This window comes from Parambassis ranga, chromosome 20 (assembly GCF_900634625.1).
Source record: "Parambassis ranga chromosome 20, fParRan2.1, whole genome shotgun sequence".
NCBI lineage: Eukaryota > Metazoa > Chordata > Actinopteri > Ambassidae > Parambassis > Parambassis ranga.
The window spans coordinates 7,766,110-7,779,856 of NC_041040.1; the positions used below are offsets into that span (position 1 = coordinate 7,766,110).

The 13,747-nt window shown below is 41.5% G+C and overlaps 2 protein-coding genes across 2 annotated transcripts; one reads left to right on the forward strand and one right to left on the reverse strand.

The window, feature by feature from the left end:
* Positions 1-860: 860 nt before the first annotated feature.
* nsmaf (neutral sphingomyelinase (N-SMase) activation associated factor) lies at positions 861-10,115 on the reverse strand. The gene is made up of 31 exons (XM_028432715.1): positions 9,987-10,115; positions 8,971-9,057; positions 8,117-8,195; positions 7,839-7,900; positions 7,573-7,609; positions 7,432-7,482; positions 7,172-7,243; positions 7,003-7,050; positions 6,864-6,916; positions 6,619-6,748; positions 6,469-6,540; positions 6,266-6,374; positions 6,011-6,187; positions 5,848-5,927; positions 5,672-5,762; positions 5,497-5,560; positions 5,331-5,382; positions 5,095-5,215; positions 4,864-4,995; positions 4,745-4,787; positions 4,486-4,652; positions 4,285-4,396; positions 3,818-3,876; positions 3,386-3,453; positions 3,242-3,309; positions 3,044-3,167; positions 2,873-2,953; positions 2,646-2,796; positions 2,320-2,422; positions 2,062-2,171; positions 861-1,489 (listed from the first exon to the last, which is right to left on the reverse strand). Exons 1-31 carry the CDS (start codon positions 10,022-10,024, stop codon positions 1,395-1,397), a joined length of 2,736 nt encoding a protein of 911 aa, XP_028288516.1. The 5' UTR covers positions 10,025-10,115; the 3' UTR covers positions 861-1,394.
* Positions 10,116-10,564: 449 nt separating this feature from the next.
* On the forward strand, positions 10,565-13,516 carry slc35d4 (solute carrier family 35 member D4). Its single transcript, XM_028432768.1, has 15 exons — positions 10,565-10,775; positions 11,251-11,297; positions 11,377-11,454; positions 11,531-11,612; positions 11,704-11,781; positions 11,945-11,970; positions 12,057-12,108; positions 12,179-12,227; positions 12,313-12,358; positions 12,435-12,470; positions 12,591-12,625; positions 12,703-12,772; positions 12,934-13,027; positions 13,171-13,235; positions 13,326-13,516. Exons 1-15 carry the CDS (start codon positions 10,704-10,706, stop codon positions 13,381-13,383), a joined length of 888 nt encoding a protein of 295 aa, XP_028288569.1. The 5' UTR covers positions 10,565-10,703; the 3' UTR covers positions 13,384-13,516.
* The last annotated feature ends 231 nt before the right edge of the window (positions 13,517-13,747 follow it).

The following is a 13,747-nucleotide window of genomic DNA, read 5'->3' on the forward strand; positions in this document are numbered from 1 at the left end:
GAGAAATTTTGCATTTAAAAAAAAAAAAATCACCATAAATAATCCATAAACTCCGCAGCAGATATTTCACTGGATTAGTGTTAAAGAAGGTCTCCTCTATCACCACAGTAAGTTTCATTAAAAAATACTGCAGAGTTTCGGAGAAATGGAAGGTTCAATATGCACTAAAATCTGAATTTTTGAGAAATTTTGCATTTTTAAAAAAATCACCATAAATACTCCATAAACTCCGCAGCAGATATTTCACTAGATTAGTGTTAAAGAAGGTCTCCTCTATCACCACAGTAAGTTTCATTAAAAAATACTGCAGAGTTTCGGAGAAATGGAAGGTTAAAATGGCACCAAAATCTGAATTTTTGAGAAATTTTGCATTTAAAAAAATCACAATAAATAATAAATAAAAGCTGCAGCAAAACATTCTAAATGATAGTATAGTATTTGTCAATTACATGGGTTATTTTGAAGTAAACTGCACGGCCAAGAACCTAACCCTAGCTCTGCATTAGGGTTAGGGTTACAGTTAGGTTTAGGGGTAGGGTTACACAGTTAGGAAGGTCACAGAGTTGTGGTTCAAAGTTCAATGTATTCGGTTCACTGAGACCATTACGGAAATGTCTCACTTGAGGCTCTATGTCTCACGATGGCCGAGATGCTAACCCTAGCTCTGCGTTAGGGTTAGGGTCAAAACTAGGGTTAGGGTTACACAGTTAGAAAGGTCACAGAGTTGTGCTTCAACCTGTGTAACCCTAACCATAATGCAGAGCTAGGGTTAGCATCTCAGCTGTCGTGAGACATACAGCCTCAATTGAGACATTTCCGCAATGGCCTCAGTGAGCCGAATGCATTAAACTTAGGAAGGTCGCAGAGTTGTGGTTCAATGTTTATTGCATCGGTTAGACCAGTCACCTCTCGTTGAAATTGCCTGTGCTGGTATAACTTGCAAAGCCCAGACAAACAGACAGGACAGGATTTAGAGGTAATAGTGATTCTGTAATAACACCTGAGTAGCATAAAGCTTGACAAACACTGTAAGTCAACGTAACACAGAATAAAAATCCAAATGAAAATGTAGAAACAGGACTGCATTTTTTTTTAAAAGGCAGGGTAATATCCATTCTTTAGAGTGCCTATCCTGCAAGGTAACAGAATGCATAATAAATGCACAAAGAGCAAGCTAAAAACAGAAGTGAAAAATAAGGCATGTACACCGTGTCCTGCTCTCATGCACAAAACTGCAATTGGACATTTCCTCTCATGATGCAGATGAATGATGACTGTGTGAACCTGTACAGTTACAGCATGTTTTCAGCACTTCTCAAATGCTCTGTGTTGTCCAGTTTAATATATATATGTGTGTAAAATGCACTGCTGTTGTCCTCAGCAGAGACAGTTATTTAGCTGTGTAGCTTCCAGAAGATCATCTGTTTGTCCTCTCCGCCTGTGATCACTGTGTTACACAGGTCATTCATCCACATGGCTGTGATAGCACCTGTAAAAAAACAAAGCAACTTTTACATTGACAGTGTTATAATAATTATCATCTATAGTAAATAAACTGGTAGTTTTAAAGGATATTTCTATGCTGAAACTGATAGAGCTGTAACACTGCTGCTTAGGATCTGCTTAATCTCCCTCTGTGTGAGAGCAGTGAAGCAGATGAACACAGAGAGCCTTTTGTTTTGAAAGCAAACACAAGTAATTAGGAGCTACAGTTTTAATTAGTCTAGAAAATGTCATCATATCAGATTAATTTAAATATTTAAATTTCCCAATGTAAACATTGCTGTACTAGAGAACTGTATCATTTTCTGCCAAGGACAAAGATATAAACTCTAAACAAAACCCATTTAGAATCATAGTTATAATTATATAACAATTAATGCACAGTTCTGGTAGATGCAGGAAAAACCTAAATTAAAATAAATTCGTTTTGCCAACAAATCTTAGCTTACTAAATAAGCTTTAGTAACATGTTGTGTTTATTCTTCAATGTGACCTTTGGACTGCCTTTTGCATTGCTGTATCTCAGCCTGAGGTTGAATTTGTGAAGCTGAGCTCTACCTGAGTGTGCAGGGATCCTCTTTGTGACTGTATTTGTTAGCAGGTCCCACAGTAGAAGGTCACCTGACTGACCTCCACACAGCACCGAGTTCCCGTCCCAGCAGAAACACCTGCACACAGAGACGGAGTAGTGAAGCAGCCTCTTCACAAAGGCTGTTAGCACTCAACAGAACCTATTTGTTAAAATTATCTATATAAAACTTTGTAAATTACAAATGATGAAATGTGTACACAAAGGCCGCCTCTGGAGCGTCTTACCTCTGCTCCTCCTCAGATTTCACAGATGAGATCATCATTCCTGTCTGGACGTCAGTAACCTTCATACAAGAGTCAGCACCGATGCTGAGAACATGGCGGCTATCTAACAACACAAGAGTCAGAGTTGTTAGCTAAAGAAGCTTAGTGAGGAAAAACCTTTCCAGCTGGCAGCCATATTGTAATGATTCAGTGAACGCTACTTTGTAAACTTCATGATCCAAGAGAAGACAAACTCCTGGACTGTGTATAATGTGTAATATAATACATGGATAGCTTTATATATTCAGTATAGTTTCTGTGACGGCACGCCTCGTGTTCACACTTACCAGGACTAAAGGCCATGTGGTGGATGGTTCCAGTGTGGCAGTGGGTTTGCTGCAGAGTACAGTAGCTGCTGGTGTCCCAAATGGTGACGGTCCCGTCCTTACAGCCTGACACCAGCAGAGTCCCTGCCGGGTTCAGACCCACCGTGTTCACCTGCATACACACAACATTATTGTAGATTTTATATTTTTTTTAAAGGTTTTAAATACACATTCAGGTCATCACTCACCCCGGCATCGTGTTCCAGCTCGGCTAACAACTGAAACTGGGACCTCTTGTGACTGGAGCTGTCTAATGCACACTGCCACACCTGTGAGATAAAACACCGCCATAAAATATCATCATCAGTGGCTCATAAAACTCAAATTACGTCTGATCTTTGCATCTTAAACATGAAAACCTTGACAGTGGAATCCCAGGACGCTGTGTAGAGTCGCTCGTCAAACCAGCACATTTCACTGACGGCATCATCGTGACCCATCAGGGTGTCCTGCCGCCTGCCGTACGGGACGGAGTAGAAATAACTAGGAAGAAAGAAGGTGTGTCAGTGTCAGTGAGACGCCATCAGAGTTTATCTAGAATGTGCTGCTTTACATACACATTGTTGTCCCACGAAGAGCACACCACAGTTTTACCATCTGGCAGCATCAAACATGATGACAAAGCCTGAACAAGACCAACGTTAGGTTTAGAGAGACATAAAGAACATGAGGAAACACAGCATGAGAGAGTGAGGAAATACCATGTTAGAGAAGGACATGCTCCTCTGGAAGTCCTGCAGCCCTTTGGAAAACATTTTCAGCGTTGAGTCTGGAATAAAGAGCGACAGTTAAACACAATACAATGTTTATACTGTAATCAGTGTCCTTTGAACCAATCAGCACTAAGCTAATGTTCTTATTAGCCAGTGGTGTTTAAAATGAGTCTCTGATAATGCTCAAAATCTCACTAGGTCATTAAAAAAAAGGTGCAATACAAAGCAAGTCTGACTCAACACAAACCAGTCCGATCTATATTCTGCTGCTTTTGTGAAATCTGTAACTAGAATATGTCAGCTTTGCTGCAGCTGTGGAAGATAATACGCATTCGGTAACTTCACCCAACGCCTCGCTGTGTCTGTGTGTCTGAGTGCTTTTTAAATTTGGGTGAGTCTCAGCTTAGACGTGTTCCAAACCTTGTGATGTGGAGAAAATAGCGGCTCCGTCTTGAGTCACAGCGATGCCTGTCACAGCTCTGTACAGGCAGCAGAAACACAGTTACACACAATACCACATGAAAGGAAGAGTATATTTAGATTAATAGACCACACACACACCTACAAACCAATACCGCTGTAGGCCGAGGACTGTGAAATACTTGATAAGTCTAATGTTTATAAGGGAGAAACTTCCTTTCACCCAGTGTTCTACAGATCTTTACATTTGTTTTTAAATTAGAGGAAGTAGCTCCTCGGCAGCCTCCTGTCCTCAGCTGCTTTCCACATAAAACTGTTTTTAAAATACTATTTTCAAAGCCCTGCTGCAGCTGCCTGCCTCACTTTGCTTTGCACTTCCTCAGATCTGAAGCAGTGCTTTCACTTCACTCATAATTATATTTGTCTGTTATGACCCTAGCCAAATGGACTGGCTCCTCCTGACTCACTCTTTATGGATCTTCTGGCTGCAAATGAGATTCAGGCTGCCCATGCTAGTCCAGGCCAGCTTCCTGCTCTCCTCAGTCAGGTCCTCGAAAGACAAGTCGTCACTCTGAGCAGCTGCAAAACACACAGCACATGAGAGACAGTGAGAGCTGATGCTTCATACAGGTAACAGTGATCAATAAATGCACCTTTTGCAGCTTTACCTGGGGACAGTTCACTGACGGGTGAGTTGATGCTCGGGCTCCGAGTGATGTTGTGGAACCTCGGTGTGATCCTCTGAGGGTGAGGGCTTGTGAAGAGCTGTGTGGGTGTCTGACCAAACTCCAGGATCTGCGTCAGCATGGCGATCCTCTGATCCGTGTCCTCGATGCTTCCCACAGAGATGGAGGGTGAAGATATGGTAATGATGCAGCAGACACACTTAGAGAAGTCATTCTGTTTTAGGGGGATTTTCTTTCATACCTGTCACAGTCGATGCCACCTTCGTAGGTCAGCGGGTGAAACACTGAAAGACAATAAAATACATATTAGTCATTTGGTTTCAGTCTAAAGTTGAAAACAGACGATGGATGATATTTTACCATTATGTGCTGCCACAGCTTCACCGCCTCTCTGTTTGTAGCCAAACACCAAGTCGATCCACTCATGAAGGTGCTCTGACACATACTGACTCTCCAGGGCTGCCTTGTGCTTCTGAAGAAAATCATTGGCATCTAGCGAGAAACAAAGGAGCACACAGGCTTTATATTCTTCTCACAGTCTCCTCTGTGACAGACTCAAATACAAAGATGGTGAAAGGGAAGTTTACATACCTGAGGCCCACGTCGGTAAAACAACGTCGCCGACTAAACTTCCATTCTGCCTTCTGCCCAAATCAAGGTTCAGCCTGTTTTCCAGGAAGCTGGAGTCATCCCCATAAAACTCTGGGATCAGCTGCATGAGCAGAAACACATGTCAGGCTCTTTTTTTACCAAATATAGCAGACAGAACGTGCAGGTCTCATCTGGATAATAAAAGTAATAATACAAATAATAAAATATGTCGTCACCTCTTTAAAGTCAGTCGCTCCTTCTAAGCAGTTTTTCCATGTTTCACCTACACTGTAAACACACACAGTGCAGAATCATGTTTATACAATTACAGTGAAACTGTAATATATAGGACTGGTGAACTAAGGTAATATTATTGGCTTAGTACAATGGAAAGAAACGTACCTATTAAACATGCGATCTGCATGGTCATAGCGGCCATTTTGGAGACAGAGCATGTGCTCTGGAGCTGCATTATAGAGGAGAACCATTACAAAATTATAATTTATTTTTCACATTTTACTGGAAACATGAAGCTACACACACCACAGAGTTACTGTTTAAATAACTACAGACATACCGACTCTGACCAGGTAGAACAGGACGTAGCCTGGAGAGGAGTAGTGGCTGCCATACATGAAGCGAGGTTCGGGCATGCCTCTGTAGCGAGCCTATCATCAAGACATTAACCCTGTGTTTACTGAGGAGCTGCTTATTAGATACACAAGCATCATTTATCATGACTCAGTGTCTCACCAGCAGCCTCTCCAGTCGTTCTTTGTTCAGAGCCCCCACAGGTTTGCTCAGGTCTCTGAACGTGGCAGCATTTGTCATGTCTGGGGAGGAAAAGGAGTAACATGCTACACCAGGGAGACTCAAAACTTCAGAGTTCTTTTTTTTATAAGGCCTGTTGACCCACCTAGCTGCGTGCTGGTATAGTCATCTATGACCCAGGGGAAGACAGGGTACTGGGAGAGGTCATTACAGCTGCGGTCAGCCAGGTTGTTGAGGTGGAGAAGATACTGGTAGTTACTGAGGTGGCCGCGCTGCCACTGCAGCATGTAACTCTCTGCCGTGTGCTCCGTCATGTGATTCTCTGAGATCAAAGTCAAACATTTACTTACTTTTTTCACAGATATAATGTCATCTCTTACTCACAAAGTGTGTTTCTCACCCAGGAACGTGGCGATGTAGTAGTAGATTTCATCTCTGTCAGACGTGCTGTAAAACTTCAGGTAGATGTCGGAGCAGAAGTCGTTCTCGGTACAGAAGACCTCCAGACCCTGTGTGAGCAGAGACACAGGTGGTCACCCAAACTGAATGAACTGACATATACTCACCCTTATAATACTAAACAGCCTGCACTTCATCGCTCACCAGGGGTCTGAGGCCGTGCCGTCTTTTGTAGATCCTCCGGACTTTGTGGAGCTTGATTTGAATGACATGTTCCTGAAGAGACACATCACATAAAGTAAATAGTCAAAAAAAAAAACAAGCTAAGTGCATTAGCCACTTTTGTCAGCTCACCGGGTATCCATTGAGAGGCTGGAAGTAGAGGTTTAGGTCTGTTATGCAGACGTGGCCTGGATTGGACACCAGGGGCATCACCATTTCCACCGCACACTCCATGTGGGGCTTCTCAGCAACACTCTGAAACCTTTACAGCACATTGACATCACAGTCCTCCAAATGAAATGTCATCATGATCATATGTAATGGAATCAAAGCAGAACATAACCAATCAAACGAAAGGAAGAAGGAAAACTACAAACCAGTTTTTGTCAAATGACGTTCTCGCCAGTCTGGACTGCAGATTGGCAGCAATCTAGAAATACAGAAGAAGAATCAGATCCATCTATTATTTATACTGCTCCATCTTTCAGAGGCACACTTGTGTAATGATCGACTAACCATTGCAGTCTGATCTCCAAGTTTGTCCAGACAGGAAGCCCTGTGGAGCTGCAAGATGTAACAGAAGCAAGAAAATTTACAACAACTCACAAACAACTGCAGCACATCCCTGAGTTCCTGCGTCTGTTGGAAATGTGGTATTATTATGGTTGTGAAAAAAGCCACAAACCTGCAGCAATGTCTGCACAACATCTTCAGTTTTACTCTGAACTTCCAACTGGAGGGTAAGTTTCTTTGTTCCCTGGCAAAGTGACGAGACAAGGCATCTTTAAAAGGACGCATCTACTGAACCACAAATGTCTCTACAGTCAATTATTCCACATCTGAAATGTGTCTAAAAAATAATCAGCTGAGATGCACTATGACAGTGAAACATGCATAAAGAGATTTCCACACTGCTGTGGGGGAGACGACCTGCAGCTGACTTACCCTTTCATTTCTGTATGGAGCTATAACACTGCCTTCTTTAATGTGAATAACCTGGAAGTGAAAGAAATGTGCACGTTTACAATAAAGACACAAGAGAGAAGGTGAGAAGACAAAATTTTAAAACATAAAAATAAATCATACCTGTGCAGATAAAACAGATATGGTAGACGGCCTCGGCCTGTGAGGAAAAACACAAAACACAACCTATATTCACTAAACATGTAAACACTATATATACCTTTCAAACAATAAAGAACCGGTATTTTGTTCTGAGCTGATCTACCCGTCTGTCATCACATAATCACATTAGGATGCACAACAGCAACTTTTAAAGTAACCAAACCTGTCTGACAGCCTGAATAAACATGAGCGTTTGAAGGTAACACCACAGATTAGGCTGTGCTCACTCATTGAACGGGTTGGTCTCTTTCTCCACAAACTCGATCTTCTTGCAGTCTCTCAGAGGAATCTGCACAAATGAGATCACAATAGCTGACAACAATCCACACAGAACCAGGAACACAAAACGAACACAGTGAAATGTAGCATGCTGGCTGTTACAGCTTTGCAGAATAAGATGGCTTTCATGATATGAGAGGTTATTGATATCAAGCACTAATGAGAGGAAGATAGCCAAGCACTGGTTGTTTAAAAAAAAAAAGTTAGAAATATTGTTAAAACAAACCTTTAAAATCGGTTCTTCAAAATCATCTGGATCAAATATAACAGATCTGGAGCAAACTTTTAGTGAGCCTCGGATTTTTCTGAAAGAAAAACGTCAATTAGCTTGTTAGCTAGCTGCTGTTTCTATTTCTTCTAACATTTAATACTTTTAACAATAAGACCAACATAAACTTTAACTTAAGAGAATACGTTACATGGAAAGAAGAGAGATTTTTACAAGCTCCTTTGAAAATATAAAAATATTAATTACATGCTAGCATCTTTTTTTTTAGCTTTTCAGGCTTCTCTGCTTTCATTTTATTTTCATTCATTTCAACATTTTCTCTGCAAAGATACAATGAATTCATGAATCAAGGATTACAGTAAAAGAACAATTTCTAGTCATTACTGTGATAAATAAATAGTTTAAACATTTATTATAAAATAAATATGTAATTTATAACTATAAGGATATAATGATTCATTTGACAAATTTCCTGTTAGATAAAAATCATTTCATATTCTTGCATACACTAGATCAATAAATGATCGTGACCATCAAAGAAACATAATCAGCGCACATCTTTCCTTCTCCTGCTTTGATGACAATAAAACTGTCTGAATAAAGATTTTTTTTTACCTACACAGCACGATAAGAGGATGTTTGAACAGGTGCTCTTTAAGTTGATGTTTTCCCAGCTATCTGGGATTTACTTCCTACAGTACAATCATGATAAGGACAATAACGGAACACACAACAACAGAGGATTATGGGTAACACAAAATCCACCCCCCCAACTTGTACTCAGTCCATCGAGTGTAGTGTATGGTACTGATTTTTGTCATAGATTACTCTCCGTTAATAATCTGGCTTACCTCTCCTTCTTTGAATCACTTGTAACATAATATGCAGTGTGCTGTTCAAAATAATATTCCTCCAGATCTAGCAGCAAAAGAGAGAACCTGAGGACAAAGAAAGACGAGACAAAGAGAGGAGGACTTAGTAACACCGTCACTGTACAGTCCTGTATCTGACACAAAGGTCCGTTAATCTCTGAGATGCACTTACATGTTTGATGTGGACACAGGAAGCAGGAGATTGGCGTTCATTATTAATAATGATACACTCGGTAAATGTGTTGGACACTCTCAGAAATCAAAATAAATATTAAAACACTGATGAGTCCCAGTGATCATACCTGTATGAGTAGTATATAACCAGGCTGGGGTCTGCAGATTATCCTCAGACTACCCAGCTGCTAATAAATATGGACTACAGCTGAAAGTTAAAGTGCAGATCAGTCCCTCCCAACAGAGAGACTTCAGTTCAGCCACCAGCTTGAGGACAGCTGATGGAGAAACACCACCCATCCTTCAGCAGCGTGTCAAACTGCACTCAGGAAATCCAGTGCCTCTCTTTAGATTAGCACCGCGTGGAGGATCATTTAAAAGCTTTTAGGAGCTCACTCCAGATGAAGCTGATTTTATCATCAGTATTATGTCCGCCATGTGGTTTACTATAGGGGACATGAGGACAAATCAATTGAAGAACAGCCTGTCCGTTCACAAAGTGCTGTGAGCGCTGTTTTAGGCATTTAGGGAAACTTTAAAGTGCCATGATTTAAAATAGCCGTCATGTGTGACTCTTTATAGAGAGAAAGGAGGGGACAGTTCAGGGCAGACACTGCAGGCTAGAAATGTCCGAGGCCAGAGCCTCCACTAATGAGAAGAGAGAGAGAGAGGAGTGCATCCCGCAGCTGACAGAGGAGCTCTCATTAGCCTGAGCAGCCCCCGCTGCAGCCAAACACACACACACACACACACACACACACACACACAATGACCTCCGAGACTCAATGTCACGTTAACAGAAGCTGGAGGAACACACAAACCTTTCCTTAGTTCGTTCTGGTGTCTTTAAAAAGGCCATGGCTCCGCAGCATCCTCCCCAGAAACTGCACACCGCCAAGAAGCAGCCGCGGACCGAGCTGTAAACACGGAAACTTGCCTCACACCACGTGACTGACTCTCAGACAAACGATCGCTGAGCGGAGGAAAGCAGCGAGGGCTCACTCCGACTGAAATTTTGTGTTTGGAAGAATTAAGTAGGAGTTGCTGAGAATCAGTATATGTAAAAAAAAACTAAAAAAAACATTTATCGCTTCAAATATTAAATAACGGCGCTAATAATTTTGATCGGATCTTATCCACATGTATGTTGAAAAAATACTTTAAAACGACTTGATTAAAATATATAGGAACACATCGGGACCACAACGACCTTTCTAAAGGTATGTTATTGCCTTTCGAACTGCAAATGACTGACACACAACAACAAAACACACACACTGGTGTCCTTGTATTCAAACTGCAGAAATAAGCAAACGCGCCTGTGTGGAGCCGCAGTGTGACGCACAGCGGTGTAAGCGCTCTTTCCAAACATAGACGATCTTTGTCCCCTAACGTCTTGACGTGTCAGCTGGGGGGCAGTGAGGGAAGTTTTCGATCTTGAAATGTCTGTAGTTTGAGGACTGCTCCACGGTCTGGATGTAGCGTTATTCGTTTAGTGGGAACCATGTTGGTGCTGCGGGGTGTGTGCGCAGGTCAACATGCAGTGGAGGAGACACGCCACGGGCTTGGCTTTTAGCTGCGTGTTCGTTGTATCGTATTTCACGAATAAGGTGAGTGTGGACCACACATACAGTCTGTGGTGTGGAGGAAGAGCAGGGACTCTAATTTAAAAATAACACGGTCAGGGTCCAAGGCTGAATACAGAGCAGGCATTGTACTTTAATTTACATCCACTTCGGTTCATGTTGTGTCAAGACTGTCTCAGGTGGACAAACCGTGTCAAATTTCTTTGAAAAGTGAGATGTAGCCTCCATTATCAGGGGTCATTTAACCCCTTTCAAGCTGCTGTCACTCATCCACCCAGAACATGACCCACCAGTGCAGAATGATACAACAAAATTACAAATATTATAATAAATAATAATAAAAAATGATAGTCAGAGTTAGGTGTGTTGTAAACAAACGTGGACACACAAGATTGGCAGAACTTTAAATAGGGTTTGGTCTTATGTTGTGATAAGCTTTATCAGTATCTTTCAGGCTGTTAGTTGACTCATTTCTACTTTAACCTCTTCTTCTTTATAGTTTGTCCTGTCTGTGTTGAAATTCACCTATCCAACCTTATTTCAAGGGTGAGTAGCCCTTTGTTTACATTTCTACAATTAACCTCTGTTTATGTGCACTAATATCACCAGAATCCTTGTTGTCTAGATGGCAGACATTGATCGGAGGGGCCCTGCTTCTGCTCTCCGGGAAGCTGGGATGGGTGGAAATGAGTCACATCAGCAGGTACATCCAGTGTGTAGAGGATTTTACTGCCGTGTGGAAGATCTTTTTGTTTCATGTGTTTTTGTCGTCTTTGCAGCTCTGCGGCTCTTTCCTGGCTTCCAGGCTCGCTCCTATTTGTGGGAAACATTTATGCTGGTTCCAGGGCCTTATCGCGAATAGTAAGTGTCATGATGACCTTTTTCAACTGCAGAAACATAAACAGAGTGGATGGTTCCTGCTGACAGCGCTGATGTCTCTCTCTCTGTGCAGGACATTCCTTTCTTCTTCACTCTTCAGAACTCCTCTCATGTTGTTAGTTTCATAATCGCCAAGGTTGTCCACAGAGAGGTTAGTGCTTTCACCGCCTGCTGCGTGTGAATATGTTCCGTTATGTGCAGAACACTCTGTGCTCTCTCTGGAAGCTAATGGTATCAAATAAAGCTTCTGCTTCATCACCTTGAAGACTTACACCAAGCCTTATATAAGCTTTAACCGCTCTCTTTTTCAACAGAAGGCACAATGGCTGAAATTTGTCAGGTATGTATAACAGAGTGGAAGCATTGACATTTTTTTAGATAGTACATGCACAGAAGCATCTTAAAAACTGCTTATTCCTCCTACAGCATATCCCTCATGCTGCTGTCTGCCATCAACCTCCCCCTCTACGACCCTCAGGTAACAATCCACGATAATGAAAGGCTGGATTTCTTAAAGTGGTTAGTTTACACGTTCTTCCACGTTTCAGTTCGACCACAGTGGTTACCAGTGGGCTGTCTGCCATGTCCTCTGTGTCGGTAAGTCTAAGAATATGTTACTAGAATGTGAATGACTTCAAATCACCTTAGCAACAATGAATAAAGTAAGGATGTAATTTTTCAGGTGCATATAAGGTGTTTAAAGTTCACTCCAAGTCCGGCAACCTGAGGTAAGCACACAGCAGAAAAACATCTAATAAAACATGCAGGGATTAAAGAGCCTCCTCATGTGATCTCATCTCACAGTGATCTTCAACAACAGTGCATTAACTACGTGTTCAGGTGAGAACATATATATTTATAAATATAACAGTCTCAATGTACTTTAGGTAAACATGAATATTTCATTGGGTATTGAAGTTAAATATGAGTAAATAAGGTTTTCCTGCCTTCACATAACAGTGTGCTGCTGCTGTCCATTGCTGCACACCCAACAGGTATGACCCACACAGTACACACGTATTATACTTAAAATGAAATGGTATTAAGCTTATAAATCTTTATCGATCTGCAGGTGACCTCATGGGTGCCTTGGAGTTCCCCTCCCTCCAGTCCCACACTTTCCATTGCGGCTGCTGTGCCAGGTGAACTCATCATTTCACACAGTGCATTGTGTAGCATCAACATAGAACTCCTCAAACTGACCAAATTCATTCGCATCTATCAGTATTCTGTTGCCTGCTGTCCATTTTTAAGTCATTTATAATGTGAGCCATAACATCAGGTATCACTGTGTCCTTCACAGTGCTGTGCTGGGCTTCGTGTTGCTGTTGGTCACAGTCAAATTAAAAAGTGGATTTTCCCTGGAGCACTTTGGGGTCTGGATTTTTTTGTCAAAGGTTTGCCTTTGTCATGTAAATAATAATAAATAATCATACTGATTGATGAACTGGTCTTAAATCTTAGAGCAGGTCTAACAAAGCCAAACTTCATGGCACGTCCCTCCACTGCTTAACAGGAAGTGAATGAATTACTGTTTCAGGTCACCGCCATGTGCCTGTCTCCGCTTGTTTTCTCCATGGACTTTAATGCTCCATCACTTCTTTGGTAGGTACCTCGCTCACCCTCCACAGTGAGTCTTTTAAATGTATTTTGTCACATTAACGTTATTGACGTACTGATTATTGTGTATTACAGTGTGGTCATCAGTCACCTTGGAGAGGCCCTGCTGGTGTATGCTGAAAGAGATTCCTAACTGTGATGACTACATGGCATTCCAAAAAGAGCCTGAAGAGATTGTTTTCTAGAAAAAGTGGATTATTTTTATAACTTATCTGTGTGTTCTGACTATCTGCTGATCAAATAAACATATCACATAAACATTGTAATTGGTCTAATGGGTCAGCTACAAGTCTGAGAATAACTAAATTTGAATGTGTCGCCTGCAGTTATTTCTTCTTGCATCCTGCTCTATTGATCATAATGCAATGAAACATAATTATGAGGAAGTAGCAGCTCCAAAACCAAAGATGTGTGATTAATTCACCAGCTTTATTTACTTAACAGTCTGTCAATATAATACAGTGAACTAAGCCTTCATTACTTTTACAAGGTCACTG

Coding starts and splice junctions, on each gene's coding strand:
- nsmaf (XM_028432715.1), bottom strand. CDS start 10,024: ATGGCCTTTTTAAAGACACCAGAACGAACTAAGGAAAG. Junction 5,763..5,847: donor AACGACTGGAGAGGCTGCTG/GTGAGACACTGA, acceptor TCTTGATGATAG/GCTCGCTACAGAGGCATGCC. Junction 2,172..2,319: donor AAATCTGAGGAGGAGCAGAG/GTAAGACGCTCC, acceptor CTCTGTGTGCAG/GTGTTTCTGCTGGGACGGGA.
- slc35d4 (XM_028432768.1), top strand. CDS start 10,704: ATGCAGTGGAGGAGACACGCCACGGGCTTGGCTTTTAGCTGCGTGTTC. Junction 12,109..12,178: donor TCCCCCTCTACGACCCTCAG/GTAACAATCCAC, acceptor TCCACGTTTCAG/TTCGACCACAGTGGTTACCA. Junction 12,359..12,434: donor TCCAAGTCCGGCAACCTGAG/GTAAGCACACAG, acceptor CTCATCTCACAG/TGATCTTCAACAACAGTGCA.